Genomic DNA, 19,100 nt, shown 5'->3' on the forward strand with positions numbered 1-19,100 from the left:
ACCAGGAATTTTCTTGAAGGTTATAAATCTTCCTGATGAGATATCATATGTGAAAGGCTAAGCACAAGTTCTGAAACTCAGACTGGAATGAAAGCATCTGTGTAAAAAAAAAAAAAAATAGAAAGAAAGCATCTGTGTTCCTTTACTCCTAAAGTCTATGTCTTCACCCCTTTTCCCAGATCTGCCCAGATGTCAGCTAAGACACAGTCCTGTCTTCTTGTGTAGGGTGATTCTCCTTCTTGAACATGTTGAAACTAAAGGATCTGTCAACATAAACTTGTTGTTTGTACCCTGCTACAGACATGGACTGTGCTCTTTTTAATCCTGTTATTTGTGCTTTATCCCTCTGACTAGATTTCAACTGAAGAACTAGGACAATGTTTTCACCAGTTTTAGCATGCAACTTTATTCACATGTAATTGAAATATTAAATGAATACACTTATGTTAATATAAAGCACAGAAGTATAACTTACTCAGAATGAATAGGTTCATTATCAGGTTATAATGCAAAAATACTAAAAATATCTGAACTTATATAGCACAATGAAAACCAACAAACATTCAAGCTCTCAAGATCATTTGGTATCCATAAAATTGGCTCCTTCAATCAGCACAGATAGCATAAATACTGAACTTTTAAGTTGCATTGGTTTCAAACTACAATACCAAAAAAACTGCTAAAGGTTTTGTGAGAACATACAGCTATTCAGAGTTTGAGTATTAATCTTATAACTTTATCTCTCACCTCAGGATCACTATGCTCTGCTAAGTCTTGTAGTTTCTGACCAAACTCTTTTGCGCCCTCAAATATGGAAATAAGTTCATATTTAGTGAACTCTTCCTTGGTAAATAGCTTCACCTTCTTTTTAAATTGGAAATTTATATTCTCAAATATTTCAATGATATTAAGAATACTGGCCTTTGACTCATTTTTGTTAAAGGGTGCAACCAATGATGACAACACTTTGGCACTGATCAGTTCTCTTGTATTGGCTTGATTTTTAGACAAGTGCAAACACACTTTTAAAACATAAAGCTTGGTTTTAACACTTCCCTTGTTTAACAAAGTGAGGAAATCTAGAATGTAATTGAGAATTATATGGTGGTACTCAAACCTTACACTCAGCTGCACTAATAATTTTAATCCATCCAGCTGCATGGTGGAGTTCAAAGGATAAGCGATTATGTCCCTACAAACTTGATTTATGTACAACTCTCCTATTTGTGGTTCTCCAGAAAACTCAGAGCTGTCATCCACCATATTTAAAGTTCTAGGGTGTTCGTTAACATTGGGATTATTGACCAAGTTTTCAATCATAACAGTAATACCTACATCATGAATTATATCTTGGGTAAATGGATAAGCAGGACTGATACCCATTATCATTGTAGCTATTTCATGAATGAAAGGATCCCTAGTTAATTTAAGCAGGGCAACAAGTTTATCAAACTCTTTAGGCTCTAAACTAAAAACATGTGATTTGCAGCGACAGGTTTTTGGATTGGGCCTATACTTTTCCCTACATTTAACCTGATTTTTGAGCTCAGCTAAAGTCTGAAAGTAAGGCCCATTACACGGTGGGATCTTGGTCAGAGGTCGAATCCCTAGAGGAGTTTCAATCAAGGTATCAACAAGAGTCCAATTCCCTCCTGGAGGTAAGGATTGCTCCCCTCCATCTACCGGAACTAGGACACAAAACCTGGCCCTTGACCATGCTTTTGCTTTTTGCTTTACAGTGAGTTCAGGTTTGGGTGTAGGCTTGGGCATTTCCTGGATCTTAGCTGGAGGCTTATACACTTGAAATGGGTTGTCTTCTTTAGGCCAGAACCAGGATCCTACACTAGGCTCTTCTCCAGTCCAAAACCAAGAACAGACATTTTTTCCATCCTCATCACTGAACTGAGTTACAGTACCAGCTCTGTCCCCAGCCTTCAACTTGATGCTGGCCTTGCTCCTTCTCTGGGACCTGGACCCAATGTTGTCTTTGGAACCGATATTGGCTTCCCTTCCAGCACCAGCCTTCACTTTATAATGGGTGACAGCACTGAGCCTGGACATAGGCATGGCCTTTGATTTGGTTTGGGACACTACACTAGGTTCTGTCAGGGGGGTTGCCTTGGTCTCAGCCATGACTCTAGTCTTAGTCTTAGATTCCATCTTGCTCACTCGCCTTGTCAGAGCCATGGCCTCAGCATAGGTCACTGTGTCCTGGCCACTGCTCTATCCCCAGCCTTGGCCTGGGTTACCAGTCCTGTTTTCAGTTCTGCCTCAGCCACCGCCTTGGCTTGGATCTTAGCCTTGGCTTTAGTGTTGGCAGGGCCACGGATGCCAGCTTTCAGGCCAACCTCAGGCCCTCCTCTGCCCTTGCCTCAGCACCAAAGTCAATCACAATCCAAGTTACAGGCGAGGCCAAGTTATATATCCCCACCCCTGTCTCAGCCTTGACTGAAGATCTCTCCCAGGTTGGTGTTTTCATACAAAGTCCAGTTGTCACTCAGCCCCCTTTCAAACTACAGGCTCTGCCAGTGATATAAACAACGCGCAGAGGAAGCTCACTCAGGGAAGGGAAGGACGGCTGTGTGCCTGAGCACAGCCCTGTGGAGGGTGGTGGTCTTCAGCCACTCCAAGGCCACCAGATCTGCCACTGAAGTTGGACCTAGGAGTGGAGGAAGGAAATGGGACTTTAAGTCTTTTTCTAACTTTTTTCCATGTTGATTAGCACAACATGGAAAGAGAAAAGTATGGAAATTCAGGGCTAAGTGGAAAAGGCAGATAATTAGCAAACTCTTCCTCCATTTCATGTTCCCTACTATTGCAGGTAAAATCAATGTTTTTTCCAGACACAAAACAAGAGCATGGAGAGTGGAAAAGTTGGATGGGAGTGAGAGAGGCTGAAGAATCCCTAGGCTGGCACTTTACCTCTGCTGCACCCAGGCAGATCTCCACTACTTCATCCTACAGGTCTACTGAGGAAGTCTCCACACACACAAACCTTCACTGATCTGCAGTAATTTCCTCCTCCTTTCCTTGTTTCCAGTGATGATAAGACTCACAGCAGACCTAAAAGGCAGATCTATGGACAAATAAACAGGAAGATATGAAAACTGATCTCTTGGTAGACTGACCTTGGTCCCTGGTCCCTACATTTGCAGTGTGTCTAGTGTTTCCCTCCTTCTTGTCCCTTTCCCCCATTGCCCTGCTTCATTCAGTACCACTCCTCCTCCCTGTTTCCCATCATATTCCTCTTCAGAAACTGCCCTAACATTTCTCTGTTTCAGAACTTGGCTAGGAAAACCAAGTGGGAAGTAACAAAAGCAGGTATTACCCTTCTATACCTCTAAAGCTTAGGAAGGCTTCCACCTAAATTGGCAGAAGACCAACTGCTACTGCTACTGCTAAGTCACTTCAGTCGTGTCCGACTCTGTGCGACCCCATAGATGGCAGCCCACCAGGCTCCCCTGTCCCTGGGATTCTCCAGGCAAGAACACTGGAGTGGGTTGCTATTTCCTTCTCCAATGCATGAAAGTGAAAGTGAAGTCGCCCAGTTGTGTCCAACTCTTCTCGACCCCATGGACTATAGCCCATCAGGCTCCTCCGTCCATGGGATTTTCCAGGCAAGAGTACTGGAGTGGGATGCCATTGCCTTCTCCAGGCAGAAGACCAAACAGGTTAGTAAACTGACAAAACAGAAGAGACAGATAATTCCCTAGTCTCAATCACTCTACCCTCCCACCAATCTAAACAGATACAGGGCACATTTCTCTTCCTCCTTATTTCCAAGCTTCAAGCTGAGTTCCCATTTACAAGTCTTCACAACAACTGAGAGGTCCGCAAATCTAAAGACAGATCTATACACAAAGACTCACAAGTGCAGAGATAAATAAATAAATACAGATACAGAAGACAATGGAGATTGAGTCCTTGGTAGATATCAGCACCTAAGACACTGATCCTTTCTGGATACAAGTACCTGACTGCCGAAAATTTCTTTCTTCCTCTCCTCCCCCAAGCCCCAAGCTCCTCTGCTCCATTCTCAGTCTGACAATTCCCCTGCAGAGACAACTCAAAAATCGCTGCAAGACTGTGCTGCTGGTAGTAAGGATGGAATGCTCAAACCACTGAAATTGTTTTGGAAATCAATGAAAAGTATTATTTTCTTGTTCTTATGTTTCCTTCTTCTCCCCAAAGCCTATCATTTTCTTCAACACTATAGGAAAAGGGAAGATGGTTTGGAAAGCCAGCAGAAAGGAGTTACCCCTAGATCCCTACCTGCGCTAGTCCTAGCCACCTACCACACCGAAGCACTGCCCTCTCTACAGAGGTTATGCCAATTTTCTTTTTCTTACTCCTCCTTTTGAGGTTCACTGCCCCCTACAGATCATGTTTACAGAAACATGGAGAACCACAAACGTAGAAACAGACCTACACAAATAAACGCATGATACACACTCAATGACCCAATGAAAAGACAGTGGGAGAGACTTGGTTATTAATACTCAGCCTAGTAATCAGGACAGGAGGCTCTCTTCTAATACAGGGCCAAACACTTACAACCTCTTTTCAGTCTCCCCCAGGGCTCTCCAGACAACTGCTCTCACGAACAGCAGGAGCCCCTCCTCCTATTACTGTAAGCCACCATTCCTCCGCTAGAGGCCGCTACTACTCTCCTTTCCCTCCCCAAACATGGTGGCGGGGTGCAGTGTCTGGAAGTCAAGCTAGCAAGAAGCAGATAATTCATTTATCATTGTATGCCACGCAAATGACCACTGTCCCTCTTTCCCTCTCACCAACCCCGTTCGCCCCAGGACCAAGTCACATCGCCCCCGTTCACCTCTGACACCCGTATCCACACTCCCAAACAGTGCCCACCTCTTCATTGACCTGCTCCGCTTGGACGAGAAGTAGCTTTCTCATTTCCTTGCCTCGAAGGGGTGCAGACACCTACGAAAGAGGGACAGACAGATGAGCTCAAGGACATGAGACAATGGCGCCGACTGTTTGGAGACGGGCCCGGCACCTGGGACTCAGGACGAGATACCTACTTTATCAGATGAAAGACCGCAATTGGCATACGATTGTCACTTTTTGGTATTTCCTTCTTCTTGTCCCGAGGACACCTCAGGGACCCGCTCCTAGTAACTCTTTAACAGCCACCATTTCCTCCGCAGACTTTGTCTCGCCTCATCCCAAGAAACAACACAGACAACCAGAGCTGCTAGAGGGGAGTTGAAGAGGATCCGGCTTTACGGAAGCGGAGTGATACCACGCTTTGCATAGCGCCGCTCCTTCCTCTTCCGGCGAGCCGGGTCCCGCCCGCCCTGGCTGTTTACGCTGCTGGAGTGGGCGAGGTTTGGATATGGAGAAAGCCTCGCCGGTCGGTGAGAAGCCGACTAAATGAAAGGATCTGGTATTAGTTCCTTTCTCTTAGAGAGCTCCCCTACCGCAAACCTACAGTATTTTCCCCTGAACTGAAATGTGTACAGGTTTCGGGACGTGGCGTCAGTGAATCAGCTCTGACCTGATGAGGCAGACAGGTACCAAAATGTAGATTTACACATTCCGCTCTCCGAAGTCCGAGGTCCGCAGCTATGGATGGGGTTAGGGGTGTGGGTAAAGGTCGGGAAAGAGGCTCAGGACCGACAGGCTCAAGACTGACACAGGAAGGTAAATTCTCGTCTATTCTGAAACTATGCATCCCTTCCATGAGAGAAGCCCTTCCATGAAAGTTCAGTTCAGTCGCGTCCAACTCTTTGCGACCCCCTGAACCACAGCACGCCAGGTTGTACATCACCAACACCCAGAGTCCACCCAAACCCATGTCCACTGAGTCGGTGATGCCATCCAGCCATCTTATCCTCTGTCGTCCCCTTCTCCTGCCCTCAATCTTTCCCAGCATCAGTAAATATTAGTAAGTAAGTATTAGTCCGGAGAAGGCAATGGCACTCCACTCCAGTACTCTTGCCTGGAAAATCCCATGGACGGAGGAGCCTGGTAGGCTGCAGTCCATGGGGTCACGAAGAGTCGGACACTTACTGAGCGACTTCACTTTCACTTTTCACTTTCATGCATTGGAGAAGGAAATGGCAACCCACTCCAGTGTTCTGGCCTGGAGAATCCCAGGGACGGGGGAGCCTGTTGGGCTGCCGTCTGCGGGGTTGCACAGAATCGAACATGACTGAAGCGACTTAGCAGCAGCAAGTATTAGTCGCTCAGTCGCGCCTGTCTCTTTGAGACCCCATGGACTGCAGCCCACCAGGCTGCACTGTCCATGAGATTATCCAGGCAAGGATACTGGAGTGGTTTGCCATTTCCTTCTCCAGGGGATCTTCCCAAACCAGGGTTTGAACCTGGGTCTCCTGCACTGCAGGCAGATTCTTTACTGACTGCGCTACAAGGAAAGCCTCCAATGAGTCAGCTCTTTGCATGGTGGCTAAAGTATTGGAGTTTCAGCTTCAACATCAGTCCTTCCAATGAACACCCAGGACTGATCTCCTCTAGCATGGACTGGCTGGATCTCCTTGCAGCCCAAGGGAGTCTCAAGAGTCTTCTCCAACACCACAGTTCAAAAGCATCAATTCTTTGGCGCTCAGCTTTCTTTATAGTCCAACTCTCACATCCATACATGACTACTGGAAAAACCATAGCCTTGACTAGACGGACCTTTGTTGACAAAGTAATGTCTCTGCTTTTTAATATGCTGTCTAGGTTGCTCATAACTTTCCTTCCAAGGAGCAGGTGTCTTTTAATTTCATGGCTGCACTCACCATCCACAGTGATTTTGGAGCCCAGAAAAATAAAGTCAGCCACTGTTTCCTCTGTTTCCCCATCTATTTGCCATGAAGTGATGGGACCGGATGTCATGATCTTAGTTTTCTGAATGTGGAGCTTTAAGCCAACTTTGTCACTCTCCTCTTTCACTTTCATCAAGAGGCTCTTTAGTTCTTCACTTTCTGCCATAAGGGTGGTGTCATATGCATATCTGAGGTTATTGATATTTCTCCCGGCAATCTTGATTCCAGCTTGTGCTTCCTCCAGCCCAGCGTTTCTCATGATGTACTCTGCATATAAGTTAAATAAGCAGGGTGACAATATACAGCCTTGACGTACTCCTTTTCCTGTTTGGAACCAGTCTGTTGTTCCATGTCCAGTTCTAACTGTTGCTTCCTGACCTGCATACAGGTTTCTCAAGCCCCTCCAAACCGTCCTTCCCAGCAATCCATTTGCCCAGTGAATGGGTTAGGGAGTCTGGAAATCTGCTCTGATCGGATGTACTAATCAATGTCAAACACCTTGGTCTTGTTCTTCTCTAAGTCTCTGGCCCTTATTGCCTACTTTATTTCTTTCACAGAAATAGTTGAAGATAAGGTGGGTAGAGAATACAGGGAAAGCACAGATGTATGGAGAGAAGCATATTAATACCATACTAGGCAGGTGTGTACATATGCCATTCTTATGCCCTGCCTCCCCTCTGAATGCCCACAATATTTTCTACACCTAAATATGCAAGGGCCTGATTATGGGTATGTGGAAAACAATTCTGTACTCATAGAAGAGGATGAGTACTCAGATATCTTTGTACCCTTAAATACCTCCCTCCCCCCGCCCATACACACACTCCCATACCCCCACCACAGGGTTTCCTTATTTATCACCTAAAATGGAATATGAAATGGAAGAGAGTTAAGAAAGCAGCACTGAATAAGAATGGGTTAAATGCCAAACTATCTCATTGTGGGCCCCTCTTTATGCCTCACCACATATTGTTGTTCAGTTGCTCAGTCCTGTCAGAATCTTTGCAACCACATGAACTGAAGGAACTCCAGGCTTCCCTGTCCTTCACCATCTCCTGGAGTTTGCTCAAACTCGTGTCTATTGACTTGATGATTATGCTATCCAACCATTTCATTCTCTGTTGCTCCCTACTCCTCCTGCCCCTCAATCTTTCCCAACATCAGGGTCTTTTCCAATGAGTCAGCTCGCATCAAGAGGCCAAAGTATTGGAGCTTCAGCTTGAGCATAAGTCCTCCCAATGAATATTCAGGATTGATTTCCTTTAGGATTGACTCATTTTATTTCCTTGCTATCCAAAGGACTCTCAAGAGTCTTCTCCAGCACCACAGTGCTAAAGCCTCAGTTCTTCAGTTCTCTGCTTTCTTTATGGTCCAGCTCTCACGTCCATACATGACTACCAGAAAAACCATAGCTTTGACTATATGGACCTTTGTCAGCAAAGTGATGTCTCTGCTTTTTTAATACACTGTCTAGGTTGGTCATAGCTTTTCTTCCAAGGAGCAAGAGTCTTTTAATTTCATGGCTGTGGTCACCATCTGCAGTGATTTTGGAGCCCAAGAAAATAAAGTCTCTCACTGTTTCCATTTTTTCCCATCTATTTGCCATGAAATGATAAGACCGGATGCTGTGATCTTCGTTTTTTGAATGTTGAGTTTTAAGCCAGCTTTTTCACTCTCCTCTTTCACCCTCATTAAGAGGCTCTTGGTTCCTCTTTGCTTTCTGCCATTAGGATGGTGTCATCTGCATATCTAAAGTTACTGATATTTCTCCTGTCAATCTTGATTCCAGCTTGAACTTCATCCAGCCTGTCATTTTGCATGATGTACTCTGCATATAAGTTAAATAAGCAGGGTGACAATATATACCCTTGACATACTCCTTTCCCAGTTTTGAACCAGTCTGTTGTTTCATGTTCGGTTCTAACTGTTACTTCTTGACCTGCATACAGGTTTGTTAGGAGACATGTCAGGTTATCTGATATTCCCATCTCTTTAAGAATTTTTCAGTTTGTTGTGATCCACACAGTCAAAGACTTCAGTGTAGTCAATGAAGCAGAAGTAGATGTTTTTGTGGAATTACCTTGCTTTATTGATGCTCCAATGGAGGTTGGCAATTTGATCTCTGATTCCTCTGCCTTTTCTAAACCAGCTTGAATATCTGGATGTTCTCTGTTCATGTACTGTTGAAGACTAGCTTGAAGGATTTTGAGCATTACTTTGCTAGCATGTGAAATGAGTGAAATTGTGAGGTAGTTTGAACATTCTTTGGCATTGCCCTTCTCTGGGATTGGAATGAAAACTGATCTTTTCCAGTCCTGTGGCCACTGCTGAGTTTTCCAAATTTGCTGGCATATTGAGTGCAGCACTTTAACAGCATCCTCAGATTTGAAATAGCTCAGCTGGAATTCCATCATCTCCACTAGCTTTGTTTTTAGTGATGCTTCCTGATGCCCACTTGATTTCACACTCCAGAATGTCTGGCTGTAGGTGAGTGATCACAGCATCCTGGTTATCCAGGTGATTAAGACCTTTTTTGTACAGTTCTTCTGTGTATTCTTGACACCTTTCTTAATCTCTTCTGCTTCTGTTAGGCCCATACCATTTCTGTCCTTTATTGCACTCATCTTTGCATGAAATATTCCCTTGGTATCTATAATTTTCTTGAAGAGATATCTCGTCTTTCCCATTCTATTTTTTTCCCTCTATTTCTTTGCATTGTTCTGTTAAGAAGACTTTCTTATCTCTCCTTGCTTCTTGGAACTCTGCATTCAGATGCTTATATCTTTCCTTTTCTCCTTTGCCTTTAACTTCTCTTCTTTTCTTGGATGTTCTTAAGGCCTTCTTACACCAACCATATTGCCAGCATAAAAAGTCAGGTGAGGTAGAGGAAATATCAGAAAAGGAGGAGAGGAGAAGCAATTTGAGGCCAGACCACCCCAGAGGTTCTGGGCAGCCCTCTGCAGTTCTGCTTTCATTGTTTCTGGGGCCATGGGAGTGAAGGTGGAAAGGCGCACCTGTGGCAGCCAAGCCCCTGCCCCTCTTCTAAGGGAAGGCAGCCCCTGATAGACCTCTGGCTGAGGAGACAAACCACTTGTCTGCGCCAGTGTCGTCATTCTTTCTGCCACGCTGCTCTTGTCTCAGTCGCTGTGGTGGCACACTTTACCAATTCACTGTCCACACAGTTGCCCAGCAAAGAGGATCTTTCCCTGACAGGACCTGCACCTGCTCAGACAATCCTCCCTGTTTCTCATCCCACAGCGAGGGGTCAGGCACCATGTAGGGGCAGTCCTGGCTCCTCTTACAATGTTCTCTCTAAGGAAAAGGGACACTACCCACTCACTTCTCATGGCAGATCCTTGAACTGCTCTCCTGATTCCTCCTCTTCTCTCACCACTGTGTCCTGCCTAATGAATGCATTGCTCATTCTCCCTGAATATATATATTCTTTTCAAGTTGAAACAAGTGAGGGGCCATTTAGTCATGAAAATTCCGTGGTATCTTCTACTGTTTGTACATCAAGACCTGTCTCTAGGTTTGTCTTTGTCTTTCCCTGGTGGCTCAGATGGTAAAGAACCTGCCTGCAATGCAGGAGACCCAGATTCGATCCCTGAGTCAGGAAGGTCCCTTGCAGAAGGGAATGGCTATCCACTCCAGTATTCTTGCAGGAATAATTCCATGGACAGATGAGCCTGGTGGGCTACAATCCATGGAATCACAGAGTCCGACAGGACTGAGCAACTAACACCTTCACTTTTCACTTTGATGTCTGTAAACCAAAGGCTTTGCCTAGAGTCTGCCACACTGAAGATGCTCTCTAATTTTCAGTGGAGGAAGGAAGCAAAGAATTTCTTTTAATATATTTTGGAAAGAAATCTTGAGTATCTTAATAACATGTATTGCAATGAACATTTGGGGGGACACATTTGATAAAAGGTTTTTATCCTTTTCTGTCTTCTTTTCATGCTTGAAACTGTACCTTACTAAGGTCTTCAATATATAGCAAACCTCTGTGGATTCATAAAGAAAAGACCAATGACCACCAACCCAGTAGAAAAATGGTAAAACATTGTTCATCAAAAGACAATGTCTCTCAAATATACAAGAAAATATTTCACCTCACTGACAATAACAGAAGTGCAAATTATAATTACAATGATATACTGTTTCTCATCAATCATATTGGCAAAGAACAAGAAGTTTGGAAACAAATTGGAATGGAGAAGAGGTGGGAAAACCGGCATTCTTATGCATTGTTGGTGGCTTATCTCTTTTGGAGGACAGTCAAAGATGTGAAAGAGACTTGGAGACTTACTTGTATGAGCCTGTCTTAGAGGATATTTAAAACACAACACATATTCTTAGAAATGCTCCAACTTCTCAGACTTACACACTTGGACTCTAAGATGGGCCACCATTTTAGTAAAAGACAGTGAAAAAGGCCCATTGGTTGGCTTATCAATTTCCAGTTCTGAAATGGCTTTAATGAGGGTAGATGGCTTATCCTCCAGATTTGAAGAACAAGCTTCCAAGACACCCTTAACTACACATTCTCCTGTGAGAGTCACAATCTATTTTACTGGGTAAATCCATAATTAATGCTGTAAAGATACTGCTACTACTATTACAGATAATGTTGCTTTTCATTGAGGAGACTGTATCTGAATCCACACGAAAGCATGATGTGAAACAGCACTCTTGATACTCAAGAAACATCTAAAGAGCAGAAATGATAGCTGTTGAAAATAATGATTATGGGAGATAGGCTTTCTATTTTTAGGCATCTTTTTTGTTTTAGGGTGGTCCCAGATTTTGGCCCTTCCATTGGAAGAAACAAAGAACAATGAGATAGTTCTCATGATCATACTGTTAACTGAATTCATATGTTGCTTTAGAAATGTACTTTGTTCTGAAAATAATTCAACTTCTTTTCTACCACAATTTTTTTCTATTGAACTTTCTGGGAATATTTATTTTCCCAATCCTTTAACTTATTTTTTATTGCCTAAGTTGTATATGCTCATAGTAGAAAAAATAGTAAATATAAGAAAAATTATTAGGAAAAGTATAGAATATCCTGGGGCTTCCCTGGTGGCTCAAATAGTAAAGAATCTGCCTGCAATTCAGGAGACCTGAATTTGATCCCTGGGTCAGGAAGATCCCCTGGAGAAAGGGATGGTTACCTACTGCAGTATTCTTGCCTGGAGAATTCCATGGACAGAGAAGCCTGTTGGGCTATAGTCCATGGGGTCACAAAGAATCAGACGTGACTGAGTGACTGGCACACACACACACATACTATATCCTAACACTGATAAATACCACTAATATTTTGGTACATAATATTCCAGACTTGTATCAGTGCCAACCTGTGTGTATAAACACACACACACACACACACATATATCTTAACCAAAAACATTTCATTATGTTTATTTCATTGTAATCAGTTACCTTTCCAGCAGCTGGAACATGCTGTTATATTTCTTATTCTTAAAACATTCTTGGGAACCTATTTCAACACAATAAAGGCCATATACAACAAACCCATAGCAAACGTCATTCTCAATGGTGAAAAATTGAGAATAAATATTGTAAAAATGAATACATTACCAAAGCAACTTACAGATTTAAAATTAAATTATCAGTGACATTTTCCACAGAACAAGTACGAAAAATTTTAAAATTTGTATGGAAACATGAAAGGGTGGATGTGAGAGGAATTCTAAGGATTTGAGGTGGATAGATTTAAGATAGACTTTGGAGTTTGGGGCAGGAGTGGGGAGGTGCCTGTCTGGAGCTTCCTGTCAACCCAAGAGATGTGGAAATTCAGTCTTACACCTGGAGCACTGGACAAAAATATTGTCCACGTTGCTCCTGGAAACAGATCATATAAATCTGTAATGATAGAAAACTTGGCTAGGAACTACATATCACATTCAGGATAAGAGTACCCCTGGGAAAGTGAGAGGGGAGTGGAAATGGGGTGAAGGTTAAGAAAACCTGAATTTTTCTGTAATGTTTTTATTCCTTAAAAAAAAAAAAAAAGACAGTAAATATACCTAAATATCAACAACATCCAAATCAGAGTGGCAGAAACACTGGTGTTTATTATATTTAATGTATGGGACATTGTAGGTACTCAGTGAATGTCATTTGTTGAATGAGCTTGTTTTTCTGTTTTACAAGTTCACCCAACAAACACACAAAACTCTCAAGTTTGCACCCCATGCTACAAGAGCATAGAAAAATAAATGAAGAGATGTGGAGGAGGTGGAAGAGATGTGGAAGAAATTCTTGAGGAGACAGTGATTGATGATCTATGTAGATCTCTTCCACAATACAAGAGCCATATAGAAAATATGGAGTACAAGCTGAAGATATAGTCCTATCTTCATTTTATCTTAACATTCTAAGGTTCTGGGTGAATATACAGAAAATCACCTTGAAGACTGAGTTCTTGCAAGTAACTACCAGATCCTCACTTTTCTCCCCAACATAGACACTGGGTGGTGCTGCTGTCCAAAAATTCTGCTCTATCCTGGACTTGCTGCTGCTGCTGCTGCTGCTGCTGCTGCTGCTGCTGCTGCTAAGTCGCTTCAGTCGTGTCTGACTCTGTGCGACCCTACAGACGGCAGCCCACCAGGCTCCCCCGTCCCTGGGATTCTCCAGGCAAGAACACTGGAGTGGGTTGCCATTTCCTTCTCCAATGCATGAAAGTGAAAAGCGAAAGTGAAGTCGCTCAGTCGTGTCCGACTCTTAGTGACCCCATGGACTGCAGCCTACCAGGCCCCTCCATCCATGGGATTTTCCAGGCAAGAGTACTGGAGTGGGGTGCCATTGCCTTCTCCCCTGGACTTACTACTTCAATCTAAAGATGGGTGTTTAAGCAACTACTGTGGATCAAGCAAAATGATCAAGATTGGAGAAAATCAAGATGAATAGCCTCAGCAGATTCTCTGATTACCCTAAACTGTTACCATGTTCACTGGCTGAAAATCGGAAAATATAACTTACATAGGAGCCCACCACTGTCACAGAAATGCTCAGCTGAGAGAGTGAATGACCCCAAACTGCTCACCCTCTTCGTGAACATCCCTCCCCCATGACCTCGCAGAATTAGAACAGACAACACTGAACATTGCTTCCAAATCACTGTTTGGTTGTCACAACGTATAGCTCCTATGGCTATAAAAAGCAGGGAGTATCTGATTAAGACTCCTTCAGCTTGGATCTCGGAGCTTCAGACAGATATAAAGCTAACTGAGTAAGATGTATCTACTTATTGTAAAGGCCCCTATTATCATGGAGGAGTAAGCATACATAGGAGGAAGGGAAGTGGACCCTCAGAATGGACGTAGTGGGAGAAGCAGGGGAGTTAGGCCAGCCATCAATCCCTGGAGGAATCAGAGTGAGTTTGAATGGGGCCTAGGAAGGCAAATCTGGTATGACCTTATTAAACTCTGATAGCTCAGTTGGTAAAGAATCAGCCTGCAGTGCAGGAGACCCAGATTAGATTCCTGGGTCGGGAAGATCCCCTGGAGAAGGGATAGGCTACCCACTCCAGTATTCCTGGGTTTCCCTTGTGGCTCAGCTGGTAAAGAATCCGCCTACAATGTGGGAGACCTGGGTTGGATCCTTGGGTTGGAAAGATCCCCTGGAGAAGGGAAAGGCTACCCATTCCAGTATTCTGGCCTAGAGAATTCCATGGAATGTATAGTTCATGGGGTCACAAAGAGTCGGACACGACTGAACGACTTGGCACTGGGGAAGCGAATCTGGTATGACAGTATTAACACCAGGTTGCAGGGGTGAGGTCCTGAGTAGAGGAGAAATAGTGGACTAAGGCTAGCAAGGCTAAAGCGGTGGGAGGGGCAAGGAGGCGGATCTAGGATTTCTTGACCAATCAGAGATTGTTAGGGTGGGTTTGGGGGGCGGGGCCTGCCACGCAACTTATAACTGCAGGAGCTCCTCACGGTAACACTCACCTCGTTCAGAGTGTGAAGCGGTGTCGGTGCAGTAGTCTACCTTTCTCTGGTCTTCAAGTCTTCGGGTGAGGATGTGCGGCCCCGCCAGAGCTAGAGGGCTATGGGGAGAGGAGGGCGTGGTGGCCGCGGGGCTGGCGAATCCGGCCTGCAGAAATTGGAAGGGTGGAAGTTGGACGCGCGACTTGTAGCGGCGCGTTCTGGCTAGTGCAGGCTTTTGTCTTCGCAGCGCCGCCTTCTGAGCTGGATTCGGATCCTTCTCGGGTCGGTCCCTGGCAGGTCCGGAGGCAGGAGCCCCAAGAGCGGCCGTCCGATGCGGCTGTAGGTCCGATGCTGAGGGGACGAGGAGTTTGGGTCTCGGAATGAGCACTCTGGGGCTGGCCCTTTGCTCCCTCCGCTCCTGTGACTGTTCGGTTGGACTGGGCTCCCAACAATGATGATAGTTATTTTAAAATGTAAGCAAATTGCTGCTAACAGCATGGCTTATTTGCCCAGCCCTCTTATTATTTGAAGTCCCTATTTTCTGCCCTCTGGAGATTGGCGGCCAATCACTTGTCAAGGAGGGTCCTAGGGTGACCCCGACGGAGAGAAGGCATATTTGGGACGTCTGGCTGTTTGGGGGCTTCTCCATTCTAGTGTAGGCACTAGACATGCCTTACTCCACCGGGTGAGACCAGACACGCTCAGAAGAGCTGTGCTTTCCGGGCTCAGTTCAGTTCAGTTCAGTCGCTCAATCGTGTCCGACTCTTTGCGACCCCGTGAATCGCAGCACGCCAGGCCTCCCTGTCCATCACCAACTCCCGGAGTTCACCCAGACTCACGTCCATTAAGTCAGTGATGCCATCCAGCCTTCTCATCCTCTGTCGTCCCCTTCTCCTCCTGCCCCCAATCCCTCCCGGCATCAGAGTCTTTTCCAATGAGTCAACTCTTCGCATGACGTGGCCAAAGTACTGGAGTTTCAGCTTTAGCATCATTCCCTCCAAAGAAATCCCAGGGCTGATCTCCTTTCCAGGCTCAGAGGTCTCCTACTGTCTCCTCTGGACAAACCCAGAATAATCACTGGGTACCTCACCTCCTAGCTTCATGTCCTCCTCTCTCCTCCTGAGGAGAAAACATAGTGAAATAAAAATCAACTCTGTTTGGTTTATCCCATTCTGCTGAAGTTCCTGGTTTGATCTTAATTAGCCGTGCTGTCTTACAGCATTTACAAACCAGTCCCACAAGGAGCTATTGTGAGGCATGTCATTAGTTATAACGGGATTAAATCCCCCCTTCCCTTATTGCAGCACCTTGATCTATTATCTTTGGGCAAATGAAAAGAAACTAGTACAATTTAGTTCAGTTCAGTCGCTCAGTCGTGTCCGACTCTTTGCGACCCCATGGACTGCAGCATGCCAGGCCTCCCTGTCCATCACCAAATCCCGGAGTTTACTCAAACTCATGCCCATTGAGGTGGTGATGCCAGCCAACCATCTCATCCTCTGTCATCCCCTTCTCCTCCTGCCTTCAATCATTCCCAGCATCAGGACTTATCAAATGAGTCAGTTCTTTGCATCAGGTGGCCAAAGTATTGGAGTTTCAGCTTTAGCATTAGTCCTTCCAATGAATATTCAGGACTGATTTCCTTTAGGATGGACTGGTTGGATCTCCTTGCAGTACAAGGGACTCTCAAGAGTCTCCTCCAATACCACAGTTCAAAAGCATCAATTCTTCGGCCCTCAGCTTTCTTTATAGTCCAACTCTCACATCCATACATTACTGGAAAAACCATAGCTTTGACTAGATGGACCTTTGCTGGCAAAGTAATGTCTCTTCTTTAAAAAAAAATGCAGTACAACTTATGCCACCCTTTACTGTATGCTGCTCCCTAACCCCAATAAAAATGTCATATAAAGTGAAAGTGTTCAAATAGTGCTATCTCCTGTTACAAATTCATTAGCTGGTTAAGCCTAGTCATTTTTTCTTCTATCTCTATTTGCTCTTGTACTTTTATCCCTACCTCCAACTGACCTTGCTTGTGATTTTTAAGAGAGTCAGACACATCAACTCTGGGTTTTAGAGCATCTTGATTTATAGTGCATCCTGATTCAGTGGTTTTTACTATTGGAAATAGGGTAATGATGTGCAATTCAAAAGCATTTTGATAAAAACATGACTTTCCTAAGATGTGTGCTGTTTTCTTGTTGAAAATCAGAAGGTAAAATCCATATTGATATTAAACTTGAGAATTTGGGGTTGTGATCCTTTAGCATGATAATAGTTTTGCCAGTTAAGTTAAAAAAAAAAGTTTTTTTCAGTCTTTCTTTTAGCCAAGATGAGTGATAAATCAGACTTATCTGAAGTGGAGAAGTTTGACAAGTAAAAACTGAAGAAAACTAATAATGAAGAAAAAAAAATACTCTCCCCTCAAAGGAAAGTAAGTCATGTGGCAATGTGGGGGAGTGGCTCTAGTGAAGAAAAGCATTGGTGAGCATTCACAGGTTCAGTAAATAAACTCTCCTAGTAAATTTTGCCACAGAGTAAGTAATAATTAAGTACACTGAATTTAATGCAACAAATAAAAATATCAAATTGTCTAAGTACCTGGCTTTTATAAATGGTTTTTACATGATAAACTCAAGAAGTAATAGGGGAATAAAAAACTATTTTCTTGTTGGAAAATCACTAAAAATCACATTGCAATCAATTTTGGAATATTATACTTAGCACTCAAAAAGTCTTAGTTTTGTCACTCATATGGTTGTTTGGAATTTTCTGCATCTAACAACTTAGTTCCATGACCTCATTTCTGAAGAACTATATAAGCTCTGCAGTTTTGGCTTTCTGTACCTGACAATGAGGCAGAGAACAAGTTTAGATATTCAGTTCACTCAGGGCTTCCAGACTCGAGGGATCGGTTTTGCCTTTGAGATTTACAGCCTGATGGAGAAACTCTAAGCGTATTCACAAAACTGAGGGACACTTTCTGTCATGTTTCTGTTATTCAATAGTTTCTAAGTTAATCAAAATTGTCTGAAAGGGTATAATTTCCTAACTATATCAGTTCAGTTCAGTCACTCCGTCATGTCCAACTCTTTGCGACCCCATGAATTGCAGCATGCCAGGCCTCCCTGTCCATCACCAACTCCTGGAGTTCACTCAAATTCATGCCATCGAGTCAGTGATGCCATCCAGCCATCTCATCCTCTGTCATCCCCTTCTCCTGCTCCCAATCCCTCCCAGCATCAGAGTCTTTTCCAATGAGTCAACTCTTCGTATCAGGTGGCCAAAGTATTGGAATTTCAGCTTTAGCATCAGTCGTTCCAAAGAACACCCAGGACTGATCTCCTTTAGAATGGACTGGTTGGATCTCCTTGCAGTCCAAGGGACTCTCAAGAGTCTTCTCCAACACCACAGTTCAAAAGCATCAATTCTGTGCTCAGCTTTCTTCACAGTCCAACTCTTACATCCATACATGATCACTGGAAAAACCATAGCCTTGACTAGACGCACCTTTGTTGGCAAAGTAATGTCTCTGCTTTTGAATATGCTATCTAGGTTGGTCATAACTTGCCTTCCAAGGAGTAAGCATCTTTTAATTTCATGGCTGCAGTCACCATCTGCAGTGATTTTGGAGCCCAAAAAAATAAAGTCTGACACCGTTTCCACTGTTTCCTCATCTATTTCCCATGAAGTGATGGGACCAGATGCCATGATCTTAGTTTTCTGAATGTTGAGCTTTATGCCAACTTTTTCAGTCTCCTCTTTCACTTTCATCAAGACGAGTCACATGGAAAAGGCTCTTCTCTGTCCAGGTGAGGTGGTCATGACTTGCTTTTTTCCATAGTTGGAGTCACAGAATTTGAGAACCTTGGAAGAGGAGGTCATATTGACTAGTATTCTTATCTCGAAGATGAGGAAATGAAAACCTGGTAAATAAGGATTGGGATTTAATATTACTCAGCCATTAAAAAGAATACATTTGAATCAGTTCTATGAGGTGGATGAAACTGGAACCTGTTATACAGAGTGACGTAAGCCAGAAAGAAAAACACCAATACAGTATACTAATGCATATATATATGGAATTTAGAAAGATGGTGGAAATGATAACCCTATATGCGAGACAGCAAAAGAGACACAGATGTATAGAGCAGTCTTTTGGACTCTGTGAGAGAAGGTGAGGGTGGGATGATTTGAGAGAATAGAATTGAAACATGTATATTATCATATGTGAAACAGATCACCAGTCCAGGTTCGATGCATGAGACAGGGTGCTCAGGGCTGGTGCACTGGGATGACTCTGAGGGATGGGATGGGGAGGGTGATAGGAGGGCGGTTCATG

General features: G+C 43.9%; 3 protein-coding genes across 3 annotated transcripts in view; all 3 read right to left on the reverse strand.

The window, feature by feature from the left end:
• The window catches only part of GPRASP3 (G protein-coupled receptor associated sorting protein family member 3), a 107,455-nt gene extending 102,511 nt beyond the window's left edge, over positions 1-4,944 (reverse strand). Inside the window, exon 1 of the mRNA XM_061409162.1 lies at positions 4,873-4,944. The gene's annotated coding sequence lies outside the window, so the exon portion shown is untranslated. The remainder of the gene's footprint in view (positions 1-4,872) is intronic.
• Positions 1-5,060, reverse strand: part of GPRASP2 (G protein-coupled receptor associated sorting protein 2) — an 84,498-nt gene extending 79,438 nt beyond the window's left edge. The window contains exons 1-2 of the mRNA XM_061409161.1: positions 5,046-5,060; positions 4,873-4,944 (exon numbers count right to left, since the gene is read on the reverse strand). The gene's annotated coding sequence lies outside the window, so the exon portion shown is untranslated. The remainder of the gene's footprint in view (positions 1-4,872; positions 4,945-5,045) is intronic.
• ARMCX5 (armadillo repeat containing X-linked 5) lies at positions 381-15,861 on the reverse strand. Its single transcript, XM_061408759.1, is given in 7 exon segments — positions 381-2,210; positions 2,213-2,371; positions 4,296-4,374; positions 4,873-4,944; positions 5,522-5,589; positions 14,780-15,109; positions 15,849-15,861. Coding segments are annotated over 7 exon segments (2,223 nt in total). The 3' UTR covers positions 381-708.
• Between the last annotated feature and the right edge of the window lie 3,239 nt (positions 15,862-19,100).

Source organism: Bos javanicus, chromosome X (assembly GCF_032452875.1).
Source record: "Bos javanicus breed banteng chromosome X, ARS-OSU_banteng_1.0, whole genome shotgun sequence".
Classification (NCBI taxonomy): Eukaryota; Metazoa; Chordata; class Mammalia; order Artiodactyla; family Bovidae; genus Bos; species Bos javanicus.